Source organism: Cupressus sempervirens, chromosome 9, assembly GCF_028749045.1.
Source record: "Cupressus sempervirens isolate cs-2001-9-10 chromosome 9, ASM2874904v1, whole genome shotgun sequence".
Classification (NCBI taxonomy): Eukaryota; Viridiplantae; Streptophyta; class Pinopsida; order Cupressales; family Cupressaceae; genus Cupressus; species Cupressus sempervirens.
This window is the reverse complement of record NC_143126.1, coordinates 165,242,265-165,264,589: the sequence shown is the minus strand read 5'-3', so window position 1 is coordinate 165,264,589 and position 22,325 is coordinate 165,242,265. Positions and strand designations below refer to the sequence as shown.

Sequence of the window (22,325 nt, the reverse complement as noted above, 5' to 3'; positions counted from 1 at the left end):
CAATTCCTTCAGCAAATGATAAAAACTGATTAATTACCTCCATTTCCTCCAAGGAGGTGGTTGTTGTTTATCAAATTGGATAACGCCCTCTACCGATATACCATCCTTCTCTACTGCCACTGTCTGCAAAGTATTTTCGTTGGACGGTGAGGGCCTTTGTGCAGATAAATCGCCATCTGCTGCTGCCCTAATTGTTCCGCTAATTCTACCCACATTTCTATTTTTCGTGCTGAATTTAGCAGAGGGTGCTTTCAATTTGCTGCAACATAACCTCTGGTGGCTCACGGAATACAGTGAAGGGTAAAAGTGCCTCGTTGCAGCAGAAACACAGCCATGACTTGCCACCAACATCTTTGTTTAACTGCACTTATCCGGTTCACAATTAGATGTTCTGCAATTCTTCAGCCATCGCTTGCCACCATCGTTTTTGTTAAACTAAACTTATCTAGTTCAGAACTCGAATTTTTAAATTTTCTTTCCAAAATAAGGTATAATCTTCTACAGTAAAACAAGAACTTAATTGAACTAAAATAATTTAATTTTTTAAGTTTATTATTGTAAAAGGGATATAATAGTAGTAATAATAATTGGGATTTGTATATTTATATTATTTGTAGTGAATTTTGAATTTAGTTTAAGAAATATTAAGAATACTCTATTCTTATATATAAAAGTAGTATATCTTCTTAGTTGTTTTGCTTTCATTCATGTATATTATCTTATAATCTATATGTTATTCATTCACACACACATTTTCATGCATTCATTTATTTTAGCATTTTCATGCATTCATTTATTTTAGCTTTATCTTACATTAACCAGTGTCGTATCTATTCACTCTCAATATATTCACTCATATTATACATTTATTATATGATACATACTCTTATCTCTATAGCTTATATTATTCACTTGATTTGGGTTGTTTTACATACTTTAGATGAGTTCTACAAGCATAAAGTGAACTATATGACCATATATATGACTTTTGACTTTTCAAACTTTAAATTTACTTATACTCAACCCATACTCATTCTACAAGCTATTGTGAGACAACTGAACACATCTTTGTGTGATGTGATGTTATGTGCTTTTATGTGAAGGCATTTATTTATAGCATTTTCACATCCATTCAAACTCAATCATCCTCTCAAACCTTAAGAAGTAAAACATTTAAAATTGATGCATTTAAAGAGAATCTACACTAACATATTCATCCTGGGAGAATTCTATACTAATGTTGTCTTTGATATTGTCTAATTTTTTGAGGGTTGACATAGGAGAACATATACCCTAGTAATATAATGATAATATGATCTTTGCATATATTCCAAATATAAATAGTCTTAGATAGTTGTAGAAGTAAAGCAAACAAATAACAATTAAATGAGGTGTATAGGTACAAATAAGCAAGATCAAACACGGGCAATGAGTTTGATTCAAAAACTACATAGTTGAATCTTATAGCAATATAATATCAGTGTGGAAAATATTTCCTACCTATCAAGATCAAATTTGAATGCAAAGGACACATCAATGAGCATTTAAAGGACTCTAACTTGTAAATTCAACCCTTAATAAAGCATATATTCAATGCAAATTCCAAGCATTACCCAAATTAAGAGGAACATTATTTGGGACAAAAACAATTCAAAATTTAGTATTAGTTAGAGTCATTCATTCTTTTGCAATAAAGTTCACTTCCCTTTACACTTATTTCCATTCATTAGCAGTTACTTCAAAATCACATTAGCCCAACTCACCAGATATTTACTCTCTAGATTAATATGATTGGGTGTTAAAAATGTCATTTGAATAGTGTGGATTAATAATAATGAGAGTTTGTTTTCTTTTATATTTTATGTGAACCCAGTTGATCCTACACAACCTAGCTCCTTCTTAGGATTCTTCATAATCATGGGATTTTAAAGTAGTGTTCAAATGGAATGCAATGATTAACAAAGCATACAAAACAAGAGTGTTGAGCTACAAATAAGATTAGACCAATAGAAGCAAACAAGAGAATACAACCCAAATAGAAGCACTCCAAGCTTCTTTGATGTGTTGATGTGCCCAAGCGTGGTGATTGTGTGCTCAAATGCTTCAAAGATTGGGATTCAATGAGTGATGGAATTGTGGAAGGATTTTGGTATTATAATGGTAGCATGCTAGTTTTTAGGCTCTCAAACTAGTATTATAGCATTACAATTAAAAGAGGATAATTTGTGAAGGGAGAATGGTTGGGAGGTGGAAATAGACAATCAAGTTGCAAGATTGGAATATTCTTATGAATGGCCTAGATGCAAGAAAATGAAAGCATATGAATTGTGCTTTCTCAAACGCATAACCTTATGACAAGTGTCACAACAAGAATGCATGTGAGAGGATTAGGGTTTTTTTGGGGGGTGAGGGGGGAGGGGGGAGTGTGACCATTTTGGATATTGTGAGGGGACAAAGGTATAAGAGAGTTGGAATGTGTAAGGGATGTGTAAGTGCATTTAAGGTTGACATTTAATGCATTTGGGTTGGGAAGTGGGAGTTGTGACAAGAATTGACTTGGGTTTGGGTTAGGATTTCTTAACCCTTATGCTTAAGGTTGTGCAAATGATTAGGGTGAGATTAGGTTTGGATTGGACTTTAATCAACTAGGTTTAATTAGTTGTCCAAGTATGTTTAGCATGTGTGAATGGGTTCGATTGACTTTAAACCAAGGAGTCAAGATTGGGTTAAAGGTTAGGTTAGGGTTGAGGATTGATTATATGGTATTATTTAATCAATAGGGGAATTTAGAATTAATTTAAATTAGTTTTTTGCAATTATTTAATTTAATACAGGAAGAGGGATTTAATTAATAATGAGACTATTGATTGTCATTTAAATTATTAATTAGACTATAGTTAATTAATTAAATTAATTAACTAGGGGATAACATAAATTAATTAAATATTAAATACTTAATTAATAATGTCTTAAAAGTAAACTAAATAGGATAACTTAATGATGTAATCAAATTTAGGTTTCTACATTTTGCCCCTCTTCAACATAATGTTGGGACAACATTATTTATAAAATCATTTTAATTGCATATAGTGGCCATTAGTTTCATTCATCTATCTCATTTCACATTACATATTCATTACATTTAGGTGCATCAATTCGTATTCTAACATTTTCAAAACCCATTTCAGTTACCTTCCTACATTTCATAAGTTGCATTTACTCATTTAGACGTACATTAATCACAGAAGGTTACATATTTCATTTACATACCATTGGTTGCATGTTAGGTCATTAAACTTGCATTAGATTGCATCTCTATTCTAGTTCATTAAATTTGTGCATTTAGTTCATTTAAATATTCATTCATAATTCATTAACTAAGCTCATTATGAGCATCCATTTTAGTCATGTAGCTTCATTTAATCATGAACATTTAGAGTCACTTGTTCCATACATAAACACATGTGTCACATCATATAAACATAAATCCTCAAAGCATCTAGACAACATACATTTCATGATCATATACAAGATAAGCATAAATAACATAACTTTCCATGTAGAAAATAAATATCATGTGCATATGCATCGCATTGATTCATCATATAAATGTGCATCACATAAAAAATCACATCACATCATATAGAACTGCATATCACATCACACAACGCATAGACCACATAGAAAATCATCAATGCATTGAATCCTGCAGAAACATGTTAAAACATATAGATAATAAGCATATAAATACATCATATCCAGAAACCACACACATTAGTACCTCATGATAGGCATGTACATCATAAGTGCACCATAAAACATCATTTTAAAATGAGGCATGGGATCTCACCCAATCAACTCATATCTATATATAAGTCCCAAAAGGGATCATAAGAATGTACATCCCCAAATGCCATAAAATAATAATAGAGTGCAAATGACCAATTGTCCATCAAAATAAGTGTGTCTACATGATACAATGAGGTATGTACCTTCAAAAATATAAAATACATCAGAGATGCATCATGCATATACTTATGAATCAGAAATGTGGCATATCACTGCACATTTTGTCTCTCATGTCACCAGTTGGATGGGCTCTTTCGGGCCTAACTACTCTCTTGTCATTGTTGCTAAATTTGATCCTAGGAAACTTGTGCAGGATCTAGTAGTGGTGGTGGTAGTAATCTCATCCTCACATGCCCCAAGGTAGTCCACTCCATCATTGTGACCCCACCACCTAGTCTCGAGGTCACCCTTGTGGTCCCTGGCGAACCAAGTGTGTCTCTTTTGGGCTCCCTTTGAGACATCCATCTAACCACGCCCACCTCATGAGCTCTCGACCTCCATCATTTGTACCAAGCCCTTCCCTAGTCAACAACTTTTCTATGTATGTTGAGATTCCTTTTCCCTCATAATGTTGTTGGTCATTGCCTATGTCTTGTGGTACCTATCCCTTAAGCACCCAATTGAGTAGCTTACTAGAAGTGTTCCCTCTTGTCTAGTGATACTTCCACATGATAACTAGCTTGGTAGAACTATACTTTCTCTCTTAGATCCAATATCTTAATCTCCCTCATGTCCTTGTCCTGCTGAAGGTGCCCAATCTCATCAATATCAGCCTAAGACCTCTCCCTTGCATTGTAGCTTGTGTCCTCATCACTGTCATATCTTGGACCAGGTGCTCTCTCTCTCTCTCTCTCTCTCTCTCTCTCTCTCTCTCTCTCTCTCTCTCTCTCTCTCTCTCTCTCTCTCTCTCTCTCTCTCTCTCTCTCTCTCTCTCTCTCACACACACACACACACACACACACACACATTGAAATTAGTCCCTCTCTGCCTAGATCTATTCTTTGGTCAACTTGTGTATCTTGCAAGAGTCAACTAATTTTGCATGAGTTTTCACAAGTGAGGCAAGTATAGCATCTAACCCTATGTCTCCCCATCCAAATGATGAGCCTCCACCTCCTAAACCCCATGTAAGCACATGTATAACCTGTGGTGCCTATGACCCTATCCTCTATCAATCTCAATCTAATCATGTCCTCCCTCCTCTTATGTTCCTCCTCCTCATGTGCTTTTTCATCTTTTCATGTCCTTCTCCTTAGTGGCAGTTGGTCCCATGCCACCCTCACACTAGTTGTCATGTTGTGTATCTCCCCCATCTGGTTGTTGTTGTTGTACCCCTAATCTCCTCCATTGTTGGAGGAAGTTGTGACCTCCCAACTGGTTGTGGCCTCCAAAAGCAATCTATATACCTAAGTGGATGCATTGCATCTGCCTCTCCCTCTTACTGCTCCTACAACATAGGTTGCACACCGCTCTATGTTTCCAATAGTCCATCCCTAACAAGCTTTGGTCCAAATTGACTAACCCACTCTCTAGTCATCTTGTGATACCATACAATAATTGCACCCAGTATATTTCTCCACAATGTGGTCCTATTTATCAAAGGTATATCTTGAGGCGACGTTGTATGGTAGTTGTTAATGCTCAGCGCACAAGCCTATTGTCATGTAAGACATCCATATAATCATGTCTCTAACCAGGTCCAAGGTCTCTCCCAAGTATTCTAGATCATTAGTATCATGGTAGGTGTGTAGCTCTCCCCAATTGTAAACATTAGGCTCCTCTAGATGCATGTCCAGTCTCTTAATAGGTCAAAGCATTGCAATACACTCACATTCCCACACATGTAATAGTACAATGTGAAGCCTATGTTTTTCCCTTGTGCTCCATCCTCGTAATACACAATCTAATGCAAATCCTTGTATAGCTCTGCCAACATTAGAGATCCCTATTCCACTTGTACTCATGCATCGACAATCTGGACAACAGTTGGAATTAGAGCTAATGTCATATTGGTCCCACCTATGTCCAGGGCAAGGTACCTAGAAGTCAAGCTACACACATCGAAGTACACCTGCTTGTCAAGTGTTGTATCTAGATGTTGATCTAGCACAAATTGTCCACACCATATCCTAAAGGCAACTCCTAGCCCAACCAATGCTCACACTACCTATTGAGGCATCATGTCCCCAATAATAATCTTTATCCACTAGACAAGCAACTAAAAGATCCTATAACCATCCTCTAGGGTCACCGTCATCTCCCCTATTGGGAGATGGAATGTCACAATATTTGAGTCTCATCACTCATAGAGTGTGGTCACCATAACCATATAATTCTATGTGGAATCCAAACCAAGTAGCATAGGCCAATAACATCCACCCTAGCTCAATCTGCATTGGCGAACTATTTTGTTTCTCATAATACTACAAGTCGCATCTCATGTGATGAAAATTGATCAATATACCACTATGTCCACAAAATTAACTTGTGCCAGCCTTAGAAATGGTTGCTAACCATCCCTACCAAGCTTTGGTCCCCTATACCTAGCACATCCTTTAGTTTAGCCTATTTGTCCATGATCTCGGCTGGCAAGAGATTGTGATCCCTTAAGTCTTGCCTAGTCCCTATGTTCCTATCATCATGAGAATGTTGACCCTCCCCAACCCTAATCATACCACATGAGAACATTCTTGTGTTGATTGTCCCCCTACCCCAATTGACTCTAGCAAAAACACAATCTTGACTAAAATTTAGGGCAAGATTGTGAACCCGTGTAAGGTTTAAGGCGAGAAAGTGACCCTATGATAAATTTATTGTGGGATTGCTTTCCTACAATAGTTTTAACCCTCTCCTTCATCTTTTAGGGTCTTGCAAAAATACCTAAACCTAACCCTCTTGACCCCCAGCTTGAATAACTTTTTTGTGGGATTGTGATCCCATTGATCTTGACAATGGTCCCATCGGATTGTGTCCACACAAACACATTTTTGCTAATCATAATTGCTAATAAAATTAAAATAGAAAAATAAAAAGGAAGGGTTTTGAGTCTACCATCATGTCTTGCACCACACGTTGTTGAACATACCTTAGGATCTTTGTCTAGTGCCTCAGTCCCACTCGTCTAGCAATCTCACCAGTCTAAACTAGAGCTCCAAAATAGCAAAGATCTTATAAATAAATGAAAGAAATTTAGCCCCTTTTAACCCTATGAGTCCTTATATATGACACCTTCTAAGTCCATCTACCTTTTTCTCCCTCCTAGGCAACCTCTTTTTGCCCTCTCTCGATATGTTTGCATCTTGATCACAATTTCAACCCTCTTTTAGCCCTTTTCCATCCTTTATTCCACCCTAGTTTTCTTTCTTTTCAAGATGTTGCTAGACCTTGTTTTTTCTCCCTGTCGCCTTCTCAAGAGGGGAAAACCAAGTCTAGTCTTTCCTCTCTTTTTTGAGACTAGGACAACTCTATTGCTTTAAAAAAATGCACGTCGTCTATTATTTTTAAACATCATTGAAAGAATGTTGTCAAGACACTATGTCAAAGGGGGGGGGAAATGTAAACACCTAAATCTAATTATGTCATTAAGTAATCCTATGTAGTCATCTTCTAAGGTATTACTATGTATTTAATATTTAATTAATTTATGTTATCCCCTAGTTAATTAATCTATTTAATTGACTATAGTCCAATTAATAAATCAAATGACAATCAATAGTTTGATTATTAATTAAATCCCTCTTCCTTTATTAAATAAAATAATTGCACAAAACCTATTTTATTTAATTCCAAATTCTCTTTTTGATTGAATAATACCACTTAATCAGTCATCAACCCTAACCTAACCCTTGACGCAATCCTGACTCCTTGGTTGGCTAATTAAACCTAGTTGATTAAAGTATCTACTTACATTTTCCTAACATCCCCACTTTCCTCCTAATCACTCCCTAATCCAAATCTAATCCCTCCCTAATCATTTGCACAACCTTAAGCATAAGGATAAAGAAATCCTAACTCAAACCTAAGTCAACTCTTGTCACATCTCCCACTCCCCAACCCAAATACATTAAATATGTTAACATTAAATGCACTTACACACTCCAACTCCTTCTTACAACTTTGTCCCACACACAATCCCCAAAATGGTCACATGCCCCCTAGCCCCCCCCCAAAAAAAAACCTAATCCTCTCACATGCATTCTCCTTGTGACACTGTCACAAGGCTATGCATTTGAGAAAGCATAATCCATGTTCTCTCATTTCCTTGCATCTTGGTCACTCATAAGAATATCCTAATCTTTCATCTTGACCATCCATTTCTAGCTCCCTTTGCCTATAAATTTAACCATTTTTCTTTCACAAATCATCCACTTATAATTATAATATTATAATGCCAGTTTGAGAGCTTAAAAACTACTAAACTACCATTATAATACCAAAATCATTCCACAATTCTATCACTTGTTGAATCATAAACTTTGAAGCATTTGAGCACACAATCAACCCTCTTGGAGACATCTACACATCAAAGGATCTTGGAGTGCTTCTATTTGATTTACATTCTCTTGTTTGCTTCTTTTGGTCTAATCTTATTTGTAGCTTAACACACTTGTTTTGAATGCTTTTTTAATCATTTTATTCCTTTGAAACACTAGTTTTATAGCTTACACTAGGAACAAAATCACCAACTAGGGGATTAATGTTAGGTGTCAACTCTAGCATGTGCATAAATAATCCAAGCATAGTGACACCAATTTGTGAACTAGTGACATTAAACTTATTGTCTTGGAAGCTAGGTGGAGCAAGAGATGCATTAATACCCACATTTTGACCTAATGATATTATCACTTCAAGGCCTTCTTATCTAAAACTAGTATCTCCCTTAGGTTGTCAATGATAGGTATAGTCTTAGATCATATATCTTCCATATTGAGAAACCCTTCATGATCCATTAAGTTCGTTTCAAGATTCTAAATCTAATCAAGTTAAATTATTAGGGTAAATTTGTGGTCCATTGTAGGAGGAGAACTAGGAGGATACTTTTTCAGGGTCACATTATTAGAACTTGATTTAGGCTAAGTATTGATTCCTAATATTATTGAATAAGATCCAAAGGGATCGTTAGGATTATCATTCCTTATAAATATTAGGTTTGATCTAGTTGGAATATACCAATCTAGGGAAATATTTAATCTTAAAAATATCCTTGCAATGATTCCCCCAGTAATCATAGGCATGAAGCTCATAGAAGAGTATCACGACATTACAAAAATCACTTTAAAGAAAATTGAAGCTAAACTTGCATTCATAACAAGTTCACCAAAATGTAGAGAAGGGAAATTGTCACCCACAAAAATTGACCAAATCCAAAGAACAAATCAATCATTGTGCCATCTCACTAAAATAGCACGTTGGTGAGCAAGGGTGATCAACCAATTAACTAAGGTAAAACAAGACCAAATAAAGGACAAAAACAACTCTACACTATAGACTTATAAAAATATTATGATTACTAGAAACTAAAGACCAAATACTCAAAATGTAGTAAAGGTTGCAAGCTCACTGTCTTGAATGTATTTGTAAGTCCAAGACTCTATTGTAGATTTCAGATGCATGTGCATCGTACATGGGTCCCATACAAATAGTGTACAAACTTTGAAACAAAAAAAAGTACAAGCATGATTTACACCAACAAGACTAAAAATAAGAAAGATGCTAATAACATAACATAAGTAACAAGATGAAATGATTATTTTAGAGAGGAAAGCGACAAAGAATGCCTCAAGAAAGCAAGTAGAAGAGTCTCACGATCATTGCAGTAGAAGAGTCTCATGATCATTTTAGTACCTCCCTTTCAAGATCTGCACACAAGATGGAATAAAATTAAAATTGTTTGTTGGTTTAGAGGCCTACCAAATTTAGACTCTTATTTTGGTGTTTCCAACTCCATGGGAAGATGGCATATGATATTGGATAGCTAATAATTGATATGCTATATTCTAAAATGATAGTAATAAGATAGAAGTTGTTAAAGAACTATAACGTGCCAAATTAAATAAATTAAAACTAATAAAGAGGCACTCCCCTTCAAAATCAAGAAGTCAAAACTTAGTGGAATGAAGGCAAGAAATAAGTTGGTGAGTGATAGAGGCTACAAGACAACATAGAATCATGAGTTAAGCTATAAAATTGTCCAACAATAGTAGAAAAGCTACAATGACATGCCAAGAGTGTTCCAGAATGTTTAAGAGAGCCAAAGAATAAACAAGAAAGAGAAAATTTTGAAAATGTAAGTTTGAACATGGCTGGAAAATTCCCAACATAGGTGGGCAATGTAAGGAATAATTACACCACCTAAATAACACATGTAACATCCCAATGGCCAAACAAATTTCACAATCAAGAATTTGAACAAGAGAGATGAAAAGATGGGTGGGGTGATACAGAAGCCCAAGTAGCTTTTTTATTTTTGGCCAAGGCATTTGTATGTGAGGTGAGATTTATGACATTACACAAATTTTACACCTATAATTGCTCTTATACATCATAAAATCCATCACAAGTAACTCCTATCTTGCAATGCCATAAGAGTTCTTACACAGTAACATTAGAAGATCCTACAAACTCTTACATATATTAAAAAATATCAACACATGATCAAGAATGCCAACTCAAAGCGGGACACTCTCTTTCTCATCTAAACTTTTTATTACGTATGAAATGTTTGGACACAAATTAACAAACAAAGATAAATAAATATTAAATATGGAGTGTCAAGATTGTGGTTGAGACATTTTTTGCAATATATAGGAAGACTATGATCATCCAAGCTTCAAGATTTTTTTTCATTTTATTCTCTTATTGGGGCCTATACATATATTATTACAATCTAGTCATGTGAAATGAGATCATTGATTTTTATTTATATAAAAGTACATCCTTTTTTTTACCTAAAATAATTATATTTTTTGCATTGGTATCTTTTTCCTTAAATTAATGATTTGTTTGATTAGTTGAGAGGTGTAATAAAAGGTACAATTTACTTATTAGAGAATATAATCATTCTCCATTTTCTTTTAAAGTTCAAAATGGACACTATGAATAATTGCTTTAAAAAAAAATAGAACTTATATTTTTCTATATTAATGTATCTATACCCCTTTATTTAGTTCCATAAAAAGATTAGGAACATCATCTTAGGTTTGTCTTAGGAATCTTAAGTTATATGTCAAATCAAATAAGTAAAAATCATACAAATATAAAGAAGCATATCTTGATCATAATGTATCTAATAAAATTGTTTCATTTAATCATGTTAATATAATATCAATCAACATACTCTTCCTAAAGATGTTAATATGGTAAGTTCTTTTTTGTCAATTTGCTAAAAAATATTCAAAAAGTTGCTAAACGTGTAAAACCTAACTAGATAAAATTACCATTAATCTAATGTAAAAATTAGGGATGTGAGATAAGAGAATAAAGTGTATATATTGGCTACCCCTAATTTTAGATTTGCATTTTAGGGAAAGAGAAAGAGGGACTTTCAATCATAACCTTCCAAAGGGTTCAAATTAGAATGATATTGGGCAAACTAGATGTAAGGGGTGTTAATACTAAGTCCAAGTCCTTTTCCAAGATGTATACGCAAGGGCTATCTTTCTATATGATGCTATTTTCTTTTATTGTTGTGTTGATGGTTAATTTGATCATGTGTTTATCTAGTGCAAGTAGATTGACCAATTGAAAGACATGAAAGCAGAGAACTTGAAAGGATCAGATCTGATACATCAAAATAAACATTATGAAATGAAAAATGAGAAACCAACCTCACCTTGAGGATCAATGGGGGAGATTGCTTCAAATTTGGAAATTGAGCAACAAGCAAAAACAAAAATTGAAATAGATCTGGATCTAAGACCTGATATCTCTTGAATCTGAAAGTTTGGGAACCTCTGAACAAGGATGACTTGGAGATCAAGAGCGACATGATAGATAATGATGACTTGGGTCAAGGTTGAGGTCGACCACTACCTGCTCTGCACAAACTTCCAAAATGCAAAACTCCACTTGAGATTTGAAACTCTAGTTCTAGGATCTGAATTTGATGCTCCAAAAAACTTGTAGATCTACACCTCCACACAAGAGAAGTGGTATTTTGTTGGGGGGGGGAATTGTCTTGGTGGGTGGCCCATTTAGGAATTAACCTTGGAATGAGAAATTGCGTAAAAGAAAGACAATGTAAATATACGCCTTGCTTGTGAAATCTTAATAGATGGAGCTAGATATGCTATCCACAAAAATGTATAACTATTTGTATGTAGATGTATATAAGATGTAGAATAATAATCTAAGATATCTTCACAAACGCAATAGATCTACAATTGCCAAATCATAGATCCATGAATGTAAGTATACTCTTGACTGTTTGAAGAAATGAATGTTTGAATGCTTGTGCAAAGTGGATGAATGTAGATCTCCTTCCTTAATGACTAACTATACTATCTTGAATGGAGAAAGAAACTAGATCTTGAGAAGGAAATGCATAATTGATGGCATGGAAATGAGGGTCTTTAATGGATGCTTGCTTGCTTGGATTTAATGTCGATCTCCTTCCTTAATTGCCAACTCCACTATCTTTAATAAAGAAAGAAGCTACACCTTGAGAAGGAATTGTAGGATTGATGACATGCAAAAGAGGATCTTCAATAAATCCTTATTTTCTTAGCTTGAAATCCTTGAATGCACCTTGAAGGCTTTCTTGAATGAATGAATGAAGGTATGAATCTTGTTCTCAAATTGATAGTGTGGGAAGACTTTGTGTACATGAATAATGGACTGCCTTTAGTAATGAATGTCCAAAAAGAGTGAGCCAGCCTCCTTTTAAACTAACTTCAAAATTAAATAAAAAACCCAAACTACACTAAGCAAGAAGATAAATTAAAAAACCCAAAATTGGCCCAAAATCCAAGGGAAAACATCTCAAGTAAAGGACAACCTCATCCTTTACCAAGTGATGAGGGACAAGCTCAACCTCGACCTCAACCTCAACCCCGACCCTTACCTAAGGGTTTACAACCCTCAGTATGGCCACCCGATCTCGAGGATGCGAAAAGAAGAGTTGAAAATGGGCATAAAATTGAGGAAAGATAGTAGTTTGAGCATAAATACATCCATGGACAAAGGAGATCACTAAAAGGAGGGTTAAACGATCTTACAAAGGAATTGTACAGTTTTTAAGACGATACACATAAAAAATGGAATCATGAGTGTGATAAACATGTACTTTTAACACCTATTTATGTATCATCCATATTAATTAAATCTTCTATAGTTATCATTGTTGCTTGTGAGTATGTTACTAGTAAGTTTTTTATAGTAAAATATATTGGAGTATCATATGTATTATTATTTGCTAAAAGTAATTATCATGTCGATAATTTAGAGTTGATTAAAATTTGTATGTCTAAAAATGCTTAGAAACATTTTTTTTTATTTAAAAAAAAACTTTAATTGCCCAAAAATGACAAAAATGCTTGTTTTCAAATCGTATTTTATGAGAAGCTAACTTTGACAAAACTTTTAAGATGTCAATGATGTTTGTAGTCTAAGTAGAATTTTCTATTGAAGAAAATAAAGTTGTTTGTTATGGAACATGTATACTACTATCTAATTAGAACTATTATAAGATATTTTAAAACACAATCTCGTCAATTTAGGGAATGGTTAATATTTTTTTAGCATATGTTGCCTTGTGAATGGGTTTAGATGGGATAAACTATCAACTTTGGTTGGAAGTGATGATGTTTGGATAAAACTTATTGATGGATGGAAGAAAGAAATTTTTGATGGAGCTTCTAAGGGTAGCCTTGTTCCATCTGAGGTAGTATTCATCATTCATGATTCCAGGATGTAAAGGCAATTGTTTGTGAAGGTAAAATGTTAGTAGATGGAACCAACAATATGGCATAAGCAACTTTATTACATGTCAAGGTAGCAAGGAAGTTAAGGGCTACAAAACTTCATTTAGAAGGGGATTCACAAATTATTTTGAATGCAATAATCAAAGGCTCCATATAAGCTTTGACATATACAAAATCATATAGACCTAATTATTGATGAATTGACCTTTTTGGTGGACACAAAAAATCACACATGTTAAAAGAGAAGAGAATAAGGAGGCATAAACACTCTCTAATTGGACTCTAGCCCTTGTTAAAGAGGAAATTAAAATTGAAGATTTTAGAAATTTAAATATGGAAGGATTTATTAATAGTTACCATTAAAAAACAATTACATTGATTTTGGTTTTGGCCAGGTGGTGGCTAGGGTGGTGGCACCATATAATAGTGTGCATTTATTGTGGAGTAAAGCTGAAAATGCCAAAAAGAATGTTGAGAGGACATGAATTCAAATGAGGTAAAATCCCCTAAACATCATTAATTGTTTCCTTGATCATTCCATCCTTGGAAGATTTGAGGTTTTTCAATGACGTTGCAGAAGAAGACGTCATTCATATTACAAGTGACTAAGCAACAAAATCCATTTTATGAGCTGGTTAGAAAATGAACTCTTTGGCAGGTCCAAATTTTAAGATCCGAGATTGTTTTGTTTGTTTGTTGGGGAGCATGTTCATTTTGATAAAGAACTGCCACAAGACAAACACAAATGTTTATTCAATAATAATTGTGTGGGGTCTGCAACTTTATTCACTGGTGGAAGTGGTGAGAAAGTGATACTTTTGATTGTGCCCATGGAGTTTTTAAGTGATTTGGGTCCTCTTGAGTGGGAGGTCCCAGATTTAGGCAAGAATTTCATGGACAAACCAACACATGTTGAAATGGTGGATGACACAAAATTTATCGTTCATGTAAACATTTGAGGCGAAGAAAAGACGTTATAGATTTAAGGAAGCTTTAATGGGTTGGATAGCTCTGCTACGCAAATTGGCATTTAGGCAATTAAACAAGTAAATAACAGTTATGGAGTATATCAAAGGTTAAATGCTATAGAGGACCCTTAAAGACGCCAATCACCAAAAATGAGGCAAACAAACAAGGGTGTGGATGAAGGAGCAACCAACAAAGGGAGTTAAAATGTGGTGGGCAATAACGGAGTCGTTATGCGAGCTCTAGGTGCTACTTTCCTATTTTTGTGTCCTTGTTTTGATCAACAATGTTTTTTGTTTGGAGCCAAACAAATGAGTGTGTGGATGAAGGAGCAACCAACAGAGGGAGTTGAAATGTGGTGGGCAATAATGGAGTCGTCCTGCAAGCTCTAGGTGGTACTTTCCTATTTTTGTTTGCTTGTTTTGATCAACAATGTTTTTTATTTCCCAAATGTAGTTTTTAACAAGGACGTGTTGGTTTTGTTATAGTTGCAGGCCAAGATTAGGGTTCTTTTCAAAATAAACTTTGTTGAACAAGAATGTAATAGGAAGTCGATTCTAAATTACATTTTTTTTTTACCATTGTATTAAAAATGATTACAAACTTATATTTCTTTACACACTATACTTTTAATAGATGCTAGTAATAGATTCTATCTATCTCAAAGTGATAATTATTATAGATGCAATAGATTAATCAAATTCAAGTATTTTTAGAATTTATTAGTGTGTACTAGAGTTCTTTAATTTTTATATGTTTATAAATTTAAAATAATAACATTAATTTATCTTCTGATTAGTTCCCAAAAAAAAGGTAAATGGCAATAGTACATAGTGCAACTATCAAATTTATGAGTGCATTATATGTAATTAATTCAATCTCCCCTTCTTAATTCACTTGGCGAACATTTTCCAATTTTATGTTCAATATAAAATAATTGTCTTCTTCAGTTAATTTTTTAAAATTAAATTCAAAATATATATAATCAATTTTATACAAATATTATTTCAAGTTAATCTATATTAATAATTTTTTAATTTATTTTATCTAAATGGATTTTAAAATCATTTTATGTATGAATTTATCTAAGTTATAATTATAAAATATTAATATTTTATAATAGTGTGTATTAGCATGTATATCCTTGATCTTGATCTAGAATTTGTATCTAAATAAATGAAATTAATTTATGTTATTAGTTATCTTTAGATCTTGAATGATTACTAAACAAAGTGATTTTTATGTAGAGGTTTGTTATAGGTGTTTTGTAAGTATGGGCAGCCTAGGCCTGGTTTAGGGCTGAACATACCATATGCTTAGATTAAATGTTTCATATATATTTTTGTTTCCATACTGATATGAGATATTATCATCATGTTTATTCAACGATGTTCTTAAAATTTGAGTGCATATACTTTTATGTTCATTCCTTAAGAGTATTTTGTGATGATAATTGGTTATATGAGAGTCGATATATTTTTATGTTTGTTTGACAACCAATATGTTCTTGATACCAAATAAACAGATTTGAGAATTGCTTTTAGGTTATAATAAAAAATTCAAAATGTTATATGCATTTATAGGGTTTGTAAGTAGCTGACTGATCAACAAAATTTGGTGTTATTTACATATTGCATATTTTTTTCATTTCTTCTTACTCTATCTTCATTCTTACTTTATATTTCTATCAATATACTCTACTTCTCTTCCTCCCTCTCTAGCTATAGGCTGGAACTTAAAACACTTTAAACATCAACTCTAACACTTTTTAAACATCTTTGTGCCTTATCTATTATCTTAAGCATGACAATGAAACAAATCTCTCTTAAAGTTTCCTCTGGATTCTCCTTCCCATGGGTTAGTCTACAGTCCATTCTTACCCATTAGCCCTCACATTATATTTTATTTTCTATTTATTCAAATGGCTGCCTCCCCTAAATAAGTGTAGAATAGTCCTATATTACTTTAAATCATATGTAAACTCGTACACATACCGACCGAGTGAGAGAGTATAAAAAATCTCTATTCAGAACAATCCAAAGATAAGGCTGTTGCCACTTTTCTGGAATATTTTTTCAAAGATAAAGATATATTCGCATTTCTGGAATATTTTTTTCCTTTGTGTAGGTCATGGATCTATTTTATCTCAAAAAATCTTCAACTGCTACTATCAAACTTATCTCGCATATTGTCGGATTAAGAAATTCACAAAACGGAGTTTTCCCAAGCCAGCATCAGATACCCTAAAAAGTTATTAGATCTCAGGACGGCAAACAATCCTTCCATTTGGGGAAAGAAATTTCGCATGGATTATTAATAACCTGATTAGGCTTACCAAGAATATAAATTCTAGCTTATCACTAACAACAAATGACGGCAATAACTAGTCAGTTTACGTGGATTTGTTTGGAATAGATAATGCCTTAAAACCTTATTCCTTTGCCCTATAGATAGTAGGGCCAGAAAGTAGTTGCTTCTGTTCAAGAAGATAAATGTTACCAAAACCTAACCTTACTCACCCTCTCACCAACGGAAGGAAGCCGCGTATAATCATTGGTCAGCCTTACTACCTTCACCCAAATAGTGCATGATCAGACGAGGAGAGATTAGTATGATATGCCAAGTCAAATTGCTAGCCCAAGAAAAATGATGCAACTAGCAATAACAGAAGGGTAGGAGATTGACACCAGTGCTCCTACCTATATAACAAGGACGAGTAGCACTATTTATATCAATCCAGCAAAGCAATCTATCAAATATTTCCCATTTCACTAAGACTCATGACCAGCAGGGGTTTGACATGCACTTTTGCCCCACGGAGCATAACGAAAGCACCACTGCTTCCTAATCTTGCATATTTCTTGGGGATCATCAGTCCAAGTCTATGACTCTCAAACACTGCTGTTCTTATGTAATTGCCCAACATGCAATACAGTTCCATTTTGTTGACTACTTTTTATCATTGCATCAGGCTGCTTAGGGACCATAGTGCACAATCTGGGCTGTTTCCCTTGACTGCTGATCTTGCCCAATCTGTCAAAATGACTTGCTTGGCAACCTTCGAGAAATATTTCTTCTGTTCTTCCCTTCTCTCCTAGCTTTGAACTTGGTACCAACCATTACAAGTACAAGCTTGCTTGGGCAAATGCCCCACAATAATCTTCTCATTTTCCCCTACAGTGATAGCAGCACCCTCCACCTCCCCTAGGCATTGCTCTATATGGTTCAGCATATTAATTGGATTCATATGTCATTTATGCTTTCAATTTGGACCAAAATCCATGTCTTTTTGCATTCTCTTTGTGGTCCGTGCGTTACCAATAAAAAGGAAAATGACAAACTTCCAATTGAGGGACTCAACTAGAGATCACCTCTTCAAACCTTTCCTACCTCTCTCAGGTAGACCATACAAATTTAGTGAAGGTAATTTGGATGGCTTCTTAATAGCCTTACAAGGCTTGAAGTATATACGTTCTAGCTTACCGCTAAAAACCAAACAACAGCAAAAAAGGTTCAGTTTACAAGAACTTGTTTCTTTGCTCGAATTGGGAATCTCTCAATGCATAGAAGTGTGTCATTTTAATTTGTTTTTTCACTCATACGAGGAACAGTTGGTTTTTAAAGGAACAGTAAACTAGCCGATTCATCCCACTGCCACAAGTTACAACACATGAAACACACACGTGTAAAATTAGAAATTCATAATAGCTCATAAATGTACAGAGCTTCAAATCATATTCATGTAGACTACTGTCAAACACTACACAGTTTGTCAGATGCCAAAACCAAAACTACTTAAGCAATGAGCTACTAAAATACAACTTTGCACAGATGATACATTTCAGAAGCCCCAGATTTAGCAGATGTTAGTAAGAAGTAAATCATATTACATATATAGTGTTCTAAAACTATTTACAGATAACACTACCTCATACAGATAGAGTGATTAGGCAATAGCTTTTGCAATTACCCTGATGGAATTGGTATCTGATTTCAAGACTACTTATCCTCAGGGGAAAATTACCACCACCAGTTATCCATCTTTCTCCCTTTGGGAATTACCAAAATATCCCAATCAAACTTCCAAAAAATAGGACCACTATAAATTTGAGACAACATCAAGCACCCTGTAAATCTGTTAATGAGAATGATCTTGGAGAAATAAAACTTCTCTGACACTTCCCTTGCAGTGGCAGCGGAGGGAGGCCTATATCTTTTTCATTCCTTTCTAAAGTGTCGTCTGACTGGCTCATGGCAACAGCCAGAGCAAGTGTACTTTTGCTGGAATGCAGCCCTTTCTTGGATATGCCAGAACTGTTATTTCGTGAAGAGTGAAAACGATTTCTTTCCCAGCTACTACTGTATGGTAACAAACTTCTTCGTCTCTTGTTGTAAGGATTTTCTGTCTTGGCAAGCTCCTTCACTGAAGCAATATCTGCCAAACATGTAAAAGATTTTGACTTTCCGGAGAAAAAACTTGATAGGCCCCTCCTGCAAATCACAACAAAAACAAAAATACATATCTATTAGATGGAAACAAATGATTTAAAATGAAAAGTACAAAAATACTGCTGCAGAAACAACTCAACAGTGCTTCTCTATTATTTGTATGGAATGAAAACAAACATACACGCATTCACTAATTCTTCAATCACCTTATTTATACATGCTGAAATGGGACTTTCAAGAAACAGAATGGAATTCAATTTCAAATGAGTAAAGTCTATGGATAGCTCACAGCAACAGGTGTCCATTTTACAATTCTTCATAGCATTTATCATACAAGATTGTACTGAATTATGATATGATACAAGAATTTTAAAATGTTATTAAAGGAGAGACATTACTTCTAAGGAACTCTCAGCGAAATAGAACTTCAACTTATCACCCCTAAAAAATTTTATCATGTTATATGATGCATATCCAAGACAATGAAGGGTCAAAACCCTTTAGTCCTAAAGGAAGCTGACCTTCTACATCTTTACTGCTGACACAATCCAAATACAACACCCAAAATGCAGAATAAAGATGGACAGGTTTCCTGTCTTTCATATTTGACTAGGAGACCTCTTCCCCGGGACGTATACATGGATTTACCTTCATATACTCAACAGGACATTCATTTCTTAGTTTCAAAAACCTGTAAATAATACACAAAAGTCCAGAAAACTCCTCATATGGATTCTAAACTATTTCTGCTATCTGCCATGATGTCCATACACCATGGATATGTTCAATCACATATTACTAGAGACGTATAAAAATACCCTATGAAATGCCACTAACAGATTTCGGACAATATCTCTGTTAATGATACCTCTTAAAAGTTTAAAACATGCATACTGCTATCGAAGGCAGGCCCTCTTGATGGAAGATCTATCATGGCTTCTTGGCTGAAAAATTCTCGGAATTTAGTAGCGAGTTAACCCTTCTGTTTTTTCTATAAGCCTAACAAAACAGGAAGGGATTGACCTTGTCGACGGGCTAGATAATGGCACAGTAGCTTACTTGATTGGAAGACAGTCCTCAAGTTCCGCCATGCTATCCAAGGGTCCCTTCAATTTGCTTTCTACCTCCATATCTCCTGCATCATCATCTGAATCGTCCTTGCCTATACTAGACGAACATTCGGACAGAGAATCCTTGGACAAATGCTGGAAAGTACTTCCGTTTGCCTCTGCGTAGTTAGCATCACCGATACCCGATTTGGATTCAGCCTTTAAATTGCAGTATGAATCCTTACCGTTTGTAGAAGCCAATACCAACTGATGATCCATCAGTCGTTCCTTATCCACTGACCGAAAGACCTCATCATTGTTTCCCGCAAGTGCATCTGTATCCTTCCAGCTGGGCTTATTATCTTCGGCACTATTAGGGTGTACATATATAGAAATGCATGATAAACCCCTGATCATGGCACCCTGCTGATGTTGCTGCTGTCGCTGCCTGATGTACCCAGATCCATCGCCCTGCCCTCCAACTTGATAGCCAACCATAGGCCCAGACGCCAACTCACGGGTTTGGCAAGCTATTGACATTTTTCTGCAACCATATCCATTTGACACAATATTTAACTCAAATCTAAAAATTCATAGGCCAATTTTCAAGAGAGAGACACTCATATCCATTAAGTCAATCTGGTTAGAAGCTCCAAACAAAGTGTATTTCCTTGCTTAAGTTTTGTTCCTACAGGTGTCCATTTCCACAAGAAAATTTATAAGTATGGCAAATCCTACACACCACTTGGCAAACACAAATACTCTTAATCATTCTGGCCCAATTGATTGCAGCATCTATCAAAACGCTTTTGCTTCTCCAGAAGATTGTTTATATGGCGTCTATTTTTGAAGCTATGCATGAAAATGATACACGATCCTAATGCACTCTTAGGATTCTTTAAGCCAGAATGGTTTCAAAGATCCATCAAAGGGTTTTGCCTTCGTCAAATAAGATGATGCAATTTCTAGTATGCTTTAAGGCCAAATTAGCCTATCTGACAAAATTGCTTAGGAAATTGTGGCTGTAGCTATCCAATTTGATCAGAAAACATGGAAGGAAGAATTCCAAAATCCTACACCCATTTAACAAAACAAGAGCATCTGAATCCTTTCAAATGCTACGCGATCCACCAAATCGGAACAAAAATTATAGTTACACAGATTAAAACCATCTTAACTCCACACAGAAGTTGCAGGGTATAAAGTACCAAATGCCCAATATCTAGATTATAAAACAAGCAAAACCAAAGTACAGTAAAAAAGAAAAATAAATAAAAAACAAGTGGGTTCAAGATTCAGGGAAAGAAACTAAGCATCCACATCCCAAACTACAACATACCCATTTAAAAAATCCACGCCTGAAACACACTCCTCAACAAAAGACCAGAATTCAAATGCAAAATCTCATAAATCTTACTTGGAAATGGAACGCCAAAATCCGCGAAAATCTTCTTGGAACTGCCTGTTCTGGCTCTCGATTGAATCAACACAACGAGTAAACAAAAACTAGTATTGTTGTTCAATCCGTTCCTTCCTACTCAGGCCAAGAACGAATTTGAAAATAACCCTTTCAACTACATTGATGCATTTAATCCCAACCCAGAAACTAAAATGGAAGCCCAAAACAAAAAACAGTATTTTCCAACCCACCGGATTGATTAAATCCCCGGATAACACCGACCCCTATAATCCCACATGCTTATCCATTTCGACGCAAAATTCCGGTGACGGCCTGAGGAAATATCTGGCCTTTCCCGGTGCCGGCGAATTTATTTTTTCGACATGCACTCACTGTCTGCCACGTCGTTATCTTACGTCATTGTTGACGTGTCCTCCTTATCGCTGATTAAAATTCTTTCTTTATCCTTATCGTGGTAATAATGATAACCATAACCATAACCATAGGCGTATTGCATGAAAGATAAGGTCTTACCGAACCACCTACCTAATGATAAGGATTTGACCATCGCTTTCTAAAGACCTTTTGGATAAGCTTTCCTCCTGATCTTTCCAACTATCCATAAAAATAAGATTGATCATCCATAATCCCTAAGCGAGGTAAGCAAAATTAGTTCTTATAATCTATTATACA

The 22,325-nt window shown here is 34.9% G+C and overlaps 2 protein-coding genes across 2 annotated transcripts in view; both read right to left on the bottom strand.

The window, feature by feature from the left end:
- The window catches only part of LOC149538023 (uncharacterized), a 98,113-nt gene extending 97,626 nt beyond the window's left edge, over nucleotides 1–487 (bottom strand). The window contains exon 1 of the mRNA XM_089799421.1: nucleotides 38–487. Coding sequence (XP_089655547.1) covers nucleotides 38–351 — 314 coding nt within the window. The 5' untranslated portion in view covers nucleotides 352–487. The remainder of the gene's footprint in view (nucleotides 1–37) is intronic.
- An 18,114-nt stretch (nucleotides 488–18,601) lies between these two features.
- LOC149538022 (uncharacterized) lies at nucleotides 18,602–21,866 on the bottom strand. The gene is made up of 3 exons (XM_089799419.1): nucleotides 21,651–21,866; nucleotides 20,244–20,777; nucleotides 18,602–19,226 (listed from the first exon to the last, which is right to left on the bottom strand). Exons 2-3 carry the CDS (start codon nucleotides 20,771–20,773, stop codon nucleotides 18,854–18,856), a joined length of 903 nt encoding a protein of 300 aa, XP_089655545.1. The 5' UTR covers nucleotides 20,774–20,777; nucleotides 21,651–21,866; the 3' UTR covers nucleotides 18,602–18,853.
- Nucleotides 21,867–22,325: the final 459 nt, after the last annotated feature.